General features: G+C 44.9%; 1 protein-coding gene across 1 annotated transcript; it reads right to left on the reverse strand.

Annotated features, from left to right (window-relative positions):
- Positions 1–4,942: 4,942 nt before the first annotated feature.
- Positions 4,943–8,238, reverse strand: klf6a (Kruppel like factor 6a). The gene is made up of 4 exons (XM_086151567.1): positions 7,981–8,238; positions 6,217–6,799; positions 5,352–5,475; positions 4,943–5,129 (listed from the first exon to the last, which is right to left on the reverse strand). Exons 1-4 carry the CDS (start codon positions 8,080–8,082, stop codon positions 5,078–5,080), a joined length of 861 nt encoding a protein of 286 aa, XP_086007693.1. The 5' UTR covers positions 8,083–8,238; the 3' UTR covers positions 4,943–5,077.
- Between the last annotated feature and the right edge of the window lie 395 nt (positions 8,239–8,633).

The following is an 8,633-nucleotide window of genomic DNA, read 5'->3' on the forward strand; positions in this document are numbered from 1 at the left end:
CAGTTTTTGGTGCTCGCATGCAGGAATGTAAAGGATGGTCAGCGAACTCTGATTTCAGCTCTTCTTGCCTTATGAGACGAGTTCTAATAGAGTCCATTAACAGAAAGGGAGGGTGAGCGAGGCAGAGAAAACCCTGACGCTGAGGCTTTCAGAGTAAAGTCTGCATATGTGATGACTTGCAGTCTGGCTGGCTGAATGAACCAGGGCTCAGAGCTGATAACCTCCTCTTTCCTTATTATTTCCCCTCATTTAACTCACTGTGTGCCTCCATCAGAGTCCATTTTCTCATGTGTGTGTATGTGCGTGCGCGCAGGCATGTCTGCGTGTGTGTGACTCAGTCAAGGCAATCTCTCATTCCGGCTGCACGTCTGTTATTTCACAGCAATTTCGGATAATGATTTATTTTACCGTCCACAATTGGAAGGCTTTCGATTGAAAGGGAATGATAAAACAGTAATCCCTTCACAATTATATGGCGAGAGATAGTTACGGATTCACCGTTACAAGTTCACGCGAATGGGCGGCAGATCTGAAACAAGCTCAGATTCCTCCTCTCTTACTTGATGTTAAAAATCCCCTCCTGCTTTATACCTCACTTATCTCACGACCGATGTTAAGATCATTTCAATGCACAATACCGACATTCAGTTGTGCATGATCCAGAAAAATCAGCTTTTTGGGCGTGTAGGGCTACATTTCGATGTAGTGAGATGTCCACTCGTGTTGAGTCATGTAATCCAATGTGGTTTTTGCAGACATAATTTACACACAAAAGTCTTAAACTTCTTAAAACATCACCCGCTCTTTCTCCTTGTTGAGAACCAAATAAAATATCCAGCGCTTTGGGATTTTTCGTACTGTCTGTCTAGGATACTCATCACTGGATGCTTCAATTTTCAACATGAATATTGGAAGCAGTTGCATTTGAAATACTTGTAATGTCAGAAATTATGCTTTTAAGCTCTTGAAGCATTTGGTTGTATTATGAAGCTCTTCATATTGACACATTCAGGAGAACAAGTAAAAACGTCTGTAATGTTATGATTATTAGTCTCTTCTAATGTACTTTATTTGCTGATGAAAGTACACATTTTATCTGGGTCATGTTGTATCAGGTATCAAAACTGTGATTTTACGACAATTCTGCGATTTTCCACCTCACATGAAAAAAGTCAGCAACGTGAAGATAAATGGCAACATGTGGGCGCCATAAAAAAAAAAAAAAAAAAAAAAAGAATATGACTTAAGACGAAGAACGGGAGCCTGCGTGGTTTTCTCTTGACACGCACGTGGAACGCGGTGTCAGAGCACTTCTCTGCCGGTTGAGCTGCTCTTTATTTATGCATTATGCATTACAGGTAGATCAGAAGTTGGCAAATCAAGCGGGGCAGCAGTTTTTAAGAGATCAAGAGGCTTCTGCATTTCAGGCAAAAACAACATTTCTTCCCGACTCCAAAGCTGGGAGGTCCTCCAAAGTGAGCTTAATTACCAACTGTGGGCAAAGCTTCATTTCGATACCAAAGGGTTCTAACTGGATATTAGAGGCATTAATAAGTTGCCTGCCCATTCTAGGTCATCGGTATGAGCAAGGGAGTAGAAGAGAAAACAGAATTTAAGAAAAAAAAAAAAAAAAAATCACATCTTTTAGTTAGTTTGTAACATAAACCAGGCTCTTTGGTTTATCCACTGCTGTTTTGTATCATTATCTGTGTCAAGTAGGGTAATTATCCAACAAATGTATAAAAGCGGCTCTATAATTAAATGCCATGGGCTGTAAGAGATGGAGATAAATTATTTATACGGCTTTGATGAGAACTAGTGAGCTCCAAGGAGTGTGCAGCTCATTGCTTTTGGAAATTTAAGTATTCTGCAGCAGGGTTTTTCTACAAAACTTTTTCTTGGAGTGGATAAATATGCAAGAGGTGTGTCAGGATTCCCGTTCTGGCGACCAGCTATTTTCACGCTGGTATTTTACGAGCGAGCGAGAGGCGAGGCTTTCTTTTTTTTTTTTTTTTTTTTTTTATGGCTGGGTAGACGGTGCAACTTAAAAAATAGTCTCGCAGAAAGGACTTTCCATCCTGCTTGCGCCGTATCCCGGGCCATGTTTGGTAAACATCAGTGTTTCTAATTCATTACTGAAGTGACAAATGTGTAATGTCACATTCGTGCCCCTGATGCCCACATGCTTGGCCTAATCTCATTTTGTCCATATCACTGGAGGGCAGTTGTATAAATGTGGCCATTCATCCTTAGCAAGCTGCAAACCTCCCACAGGCAAAGAGCTTTTATAATAATGAAGCATAACTGAAGAGACTCCAATGACACAAAGGAAGCAGAGCTGTTGTCAGATAAGAATTTCTTATTATTCCAATAAAAAATACATTCATACAGAAATATAACAATTTTGCAAAACAATTTCAAATAAAAATTTCATAAAGCATAAACATAACAATTTTACAAAAGTCTTTTTTTTTTTAACTTTTAATACAAAGATTCAGTTGAGAACAAAGCTGTTGTGTGTGTTTGAGTGTGTGTATGTGTGTGAGAGAGAAGGTGGATGGGGGATGAAAGAGATGACAGAAAGTGTGAAGGATGCAAGCAAACACAGGGAGCTAAATCAAGGCTCAATTACCACTTGAACAGTATCGGCGGCTGTATTCTCAGAATGGATGTTACTTGCTTTTTGCCCATAAAAGGCATTGCCAGCAGTTCCCAAATCTATCGCTGCAAGCGGTTTGTAGTTAAATGCAGTTTGTACTCATCCTGCCTCTTTCAGTGACTCATCTGAAATCCATAAGTTGCTGCATGGCGTGGTGGCGCAACCTGCTGCAACATCGCATCTCTACAGACCAAAAAAAAAAAAAATCCCACATCTGGAGTGGCCAGCGCACGATTTTATCAAAGTTGTAATACAAATGTGTCAAAAAACAAAAAACACTAATATTACACATTTGTCTTCAAGGGAGATTTTTCCAGCCCTTTAATTCTTCTTTTTTTCTGCCAAATTGCCAATGTGATCAGTCAATGGTTGATCTGTATCTCCCCAAAGCCCATGTGCTCACTCACTTCTGTGGTTTTCATAATACTGTTGCAGCTTGGCTAAAACAACGCTCGCGAGACGAGTCAATAACCAACCTACACAGTCAGCAGTCTGTGACAGATTCCATGCCAACAAAGCCTTCAGCAATTCATTACGGGAAGGCAGTACAAGGCGAGGCCTGTCCAACTGCAGCCTGTTAATTACAATAAATCTTTAGCTTTTTTTCTTGAGTCCCCACTTGCAGGGATGCAGGGAGAGGGAGGCGGAGGGGGGGGGGGGGGGGGGGTAGTGGGGAGACTACCAGTGCTGAAGGGGGATTCAGGGAAAAGGAGCAAAACTGTGCGAGCAGGTTAACACAACCCGTTTTTGTTTGCCAGGTCGGGTTATTTTGTAACCTGGAGCCGTGAGTGAAGGACATCAGTATATACTACACAGTAGTTAAAGGCTTTAATAAATGAATTTAAGTGCTCTAAACTTACAGCATTTGTCTTATGTACAACGTTTTACTTTCGAATGTCAACTAAGATTTTTGCTTGAACTCAAAATGGAAGAAAGTTACGCATGGAAACATTTACAGTTCAGCAACACGGTTAAGCCTCGGACGCAGACTCCACAGACAAGCAAAGGATCGGCGCGTATTTGTAACTGAGCCTTGATCAAGCCTGTCGAATCACCCATACGACAAACGTGACCTCCCGAGGGGAGCGAGCCACCACTACCACGGGGCAGCCACTTGCATAAGGCACCATTAAGGTCAACAGTGCATTATTAGATTAAAAAAAAAAAAAAAAAAAAAATGACACCCCAAGGCATAGGATGTTAGAGCAAGCAATGGTGAGAACTCCAGCCAGATGAGAAAACAGCAAGGTTTGTAATGGGTGAAGTCAGTTAAAGAAAAGAGGGAATCGTCCAGGCTTTATGTACAATATTGTAACATTTAACCGTTTGCATTATAGCTGCACTTTTTATTGAAACTATTTGCAGTCCTGATTATAGTGGAAACAGGAAATGAAAAAAGAAAAAACCTAGAACCATGCAACACCTGTCTATGATACTGAAGTTATAGTATAGTTGTGTTATACCTCTAAGCACACAGCTTATACAATTGGACTACAAATGAGCTTTGTAGCTTGTAAAAAATAAAAAATAAACCAGGCTACATAACACATTGCACATTTAGTAGCTGCACCAAAAACACAGAAAAAAAAAGGAGGGGAAAAAAAGCCTCCTGTCATCGAGTGACCGGGGGGAGTTTTGGTCCCTGGATCACTGACCAGAAGGTGACGTCTCAACCTTTTTTTTTCCTCTGGTCAAAGCCTAGGCCTCAAAAGCTTCAGAGGACCCCCGGCCAGGGTGCCAGACAGACAGGCAGGCACCATCCTCACCCTGGAGAAACACAAATGGCGTGTTTTCCCCAGAAACCCATTCAGTCCGCAGCAACGTTGGTACCAGCCCTGGACCATCCTTCACTCCATCTAAACCTCTTATTCTCTCCTTTCCAGGGGGGAGCCAGCCGGCCGAACTCAGACATTCACAGTGCATTCATGCTTACCTCAGACAGTTTGTCTCTTTGTAAAGTACCAGTGTATCTGCTGTCCGGGAGATGTCCCCAAAACATCATGCACCATACAAACAAAATCATTCATTCGTTTTCTTTGCGTTTGTGTGTGTGAGTTTGATTTTGTGTGTGTGTGTGTGTGTGTGTGTGTGTGTGTTTGTGTGTGTGTGTATGCGTATTTTAAGGTCAATCGAAAGAGAAAAAAAAAAATCTTTCCTCCCGTCCTTCCGTGATTTTGTTTTCATCCTCGACGCACAACCTTCAGAACGCCTTTCTCCAAAGAGAGGTCCCGGAGGCACTGAGTTTCAGTATGGTGCAAATCAGCATGCTTTGGCTGGAACACACTCCCGCCACTCTGCTCTAGGACAGTACAACCAAGAGACTGGTTGGCAGACGGCATTTGTTTTTGTGTTTTTTACGTTTTTTTTGTTTTCTTGTGAAACTTTTTCCCGCTGCTGCATTGCTTGGTTGGTGCTGCTTTAGATATGCCTCTTCATGTGAAGAGCCAGATGGTCAGACCTGGAAAAACATCTGGAGAGGAACAGGGGGAGGGAATGAACACGAGTGTCAAAGGAAATTGCTGACAGAGATCTATTTTTAGGGGGAAAAAAAAAAACGAGATGCTTTGTGTAAAATGGTGACTAAGAAAATGACATTTTTTAGCACTGAAGTAAAAACCAAGTCACTTTAGTTTTAGATGGAGAACATGTTAAGACGCAAGTCAACCGCAAACCAAAAGAAACACGGCCCTACCTGTCACAGTGACTACATTTAAATGGCTTTGCCCCAGTGTGCTTCCTGAAGTGTCTGGTCAACTCATCACTCCGTGCAAAACGCCACTCGCAGCCTTCCCATGAACACCTGTATGGTTTCTCACCTGCAACACAGACAGACGAGGATTTTCAGGGGTGAGTTTTGAACAGCAACGTTAACGGGCGGGCGGTTAAAAACTCTTTGCGCTCGGAGCCGTCGTCATTTAAAGTCGTGTAAATCGGTCAGGCCCGAGGACGAGTCGGAAGACACGTTCGGCGACGCGGAGATTCCAACGAACCCGTCGGATCACTAGCGACACTCCAAGAACGCTCTGAGGGATGAAGGTCGCGATGTGTGAGCGTGGGTGTGACATGTGAACCGGACACAACGCAAACAATTTCACGCCCCGAATGAAAAATCAGAAACACTCAATTGACCATTCGGGGCTGCTCGACTCGGCGCCCCCCGGCTCCACGCCCATCTAGCCTTTCCCATGGTGAAACTCAATCTGTTTTGAAGTCCTTTTATCTGCCATGTGCAAACCCCTCCCCCAGCTTGTTCTGTTTCCCCTCTCTCTCTCTCTCTCTCGCGCTCTCTCTCTTTCTCTCACACGCACACACACACACAAACACACTGGCTAAGTCAGTCACATTCCAGATAGATTAGGTCACAGTTTAGGTACCCGGCCATGCAGAGCCAGCTGAGGACACCGTGCAATGTGGGCCCTTTAATGACGTTACACAATGGATGGACGATGCCATCGAGACGGACAAATGAACCGTGATTCTGACTGCTATTAAATGAAAAGCGAACATTTCTCTGTTTACACAGTTCAGACGTAGCCACCAGGTGCGCATGAACTCACCTGTATGCGTGCGCTGGTGTGCTTTGAGGTGGGAGCTCTTTGTGTAAACCTTGCGACACCCGTTGAATTGACACCTGTGTACTCGCCTCCTGCCGTCCAGAGACGCGTCCCCGCACATGAGTCCCGTCTTTTCCGAAGTCTTAGCGATCCCGCTGCTCCTGATTTTCACCGGCAAGTGCAACTCTGCATGCGCACCTACCCAGCTGCTCATTACGCTACCGAGCTCGGAGTTAGCCTCCGGCGATGACGGGGGAGTGCTAATGACAGAGGGGCTAAAAGGTCCAGAGCCGACTAAGACGGTACCCAGAGGGTTGGAGGTAAAGCTGTGTGTGGGCGAGAGCTCCTCGGAACTGTCTGAAGCTTCGCTGCTGGCGTCAGAATTCACACTGTTGGTGTCCAAGATTTGGCTGTCGTGATTGTCCTCCTCCAGGGCCGGGGCCATTTTTGGGTCAGACTCAGCCTTAGCTTTATCCCCGCAGGCCAGGATCAACTTGCTCCAGAGGTCCTCCTGGCTGTCAAACTTGAGGTCGGATGTGGAGACGTACGGCTCGCTCTGAAGGTAGCGTTCCAACTCCAAGCATGTCTGTGTCATAATGGGCAAACAGAAAGTACAGTGAGCGGAGGTTCGTCGCAGCGGAAGCCATGGAGAAGGGACGCTCGAGTGGGGGAACCCTTTGAAATAATGCGCATGCACATTCCCCAAAGCACTTCAAAAAGAGGGATTTCGGGTTTGTTCTGCCAACACCCCGCATAAAAATCTTTATTGAAAAAAAAAATAGTAGCCGATCGGGAAAAGCGGCGACGACAACAAGCCAATCATTCAGGGATGCTGTGTTGAAATGGAGGCCAATCTGCACAAACATCTAGTCAGTGGCTGAACTTCCAAGCGAGCTGTCATCCCCAGCACACTCTCAAAACTCTCTTGCTCCTTAGTGTGGCAGAACAGCAAACGTGCATTGTCATTTCACCAGCCCAATGACTCACTGAACAAATTTAGAGCCCATTTAAGGAAGCCTCTCACCCCCCTCCTTCCCCCACGCACACACGGAATATACAGCTGCTTTTCCTCACGCTTACCTCTGACATGCATCCTGAAATACACACCAAGGAGCCACAAAAGTTAAAACAGAGGCTGGTTAGGAATAGATATTGCCGCTGGCCGCACAGACCTCTTTTTTTTTTTTTTTTTTTTACAGCACCAACATCTCCCAGCTGTGCTGCTGTCTATTCATCCACGGAGAAAACAGCCACGGCTGACATCTCATCTTGTGATGCCAATTTAATTTCATTTTTTTTTTCAATTCATTTTGACTCTTCTCATTACGACACATTACATTTTGAATGAACCGATGGGTTCCTCACACATTCACTTCCTTCCCACCCTCCAGCACCGTCGTGACCTGAGCACTTGTGATATAAGAGAGCAACAAAAAATAAAATGAAATAAAAAATAATAAAAAAAAAAAAACACGCTGCTTGTGCTGAGTGGGTTACTCCCCCACCTCCACGCCTCCAAACCCCCCATTCATCGGCAGCGACAGACCCCAGCTGTCAGACGTGACACGCCGATCCCCGTCATCCACGCCTGAACTTAGCAACCAAAACTTGTCATAAGAGCGTGCACGCCTGACCTTTATCGGACTGCTTAAACCTCTGAAAACCAGTTCGCAGTACAAAAAAAAAAAAAAATAACAACCAAAAACAAAAATAACAACATCAACAACGAAAAAAGCGGGGGATATTTTCATGTATTCATATATTCACCTGCTGCCAGTACTCCTCCAGTGAAGGTAAAGCGGAGAAATAGCCCGTGTCATGAACTATTTGAAGTTCTTGAAAGATGCTGCACATCGGTAGAACATCCATTTTCCCCGAGGTTGCGCAAAAAAAGAAGAAGAAAAATGTCGATTTAGCTGCACTTCTTGTTTTTCAGGTAAAAAGAGACCAGTGGAGGTAAGAAGAGCGGAGAGTGTCCCCCCTCTGCTTGAGCGAAGGAGCGCTTGTTTCCGTCCGTATCCCCCTTTTCCTCTCGTTTTGCGTTGAAGGTATTTGCAAACACCGCATCAGACTGGATAGGGATCAACTGCGCTCTGCAAACTTCCCTATTCAAACCTCCGGGCCCGCCCCCTTCCCCACGGCACGATGACGCGCACAGGAAACGAGCCAATCAGAAGCGGGCTGCCTCCCGGATCGCAAATGATATCACGGGCGACCAATCGCGCACTCCATGTGACTTCATTTGGTTCCGTCTCCCCTCTGATTGGTGCGTTTGACTCCGATTGCGCGCACGGTGATTGGCCAGTTATTTTTAGTCTTGTATATAAAGAGCTGATAGACTCGGTGTTTCGTGGAGTGGGTTTTGTGAGCGGCGCGTTTCGCCACAGACAGCGCCTGTGAGCCAAACGCCGTCTGTTTGG

This window comes from Fistularia commersonii, chromosome 8 (genome assembly GCF_037954325.1).
Source record: "Fistularia commersonii isolate RoL2024-O1a breed Wild chromosome 8, RoL_Fcom_v1.0, whole genome shotgun sequence".
Taxonomy (NCBI): Eukaryota; Metazoa; Chordata; class Actinopteri; order Syngnathiformes; family Fistulariidae; genus Fistularia; species Fistularia commersonii.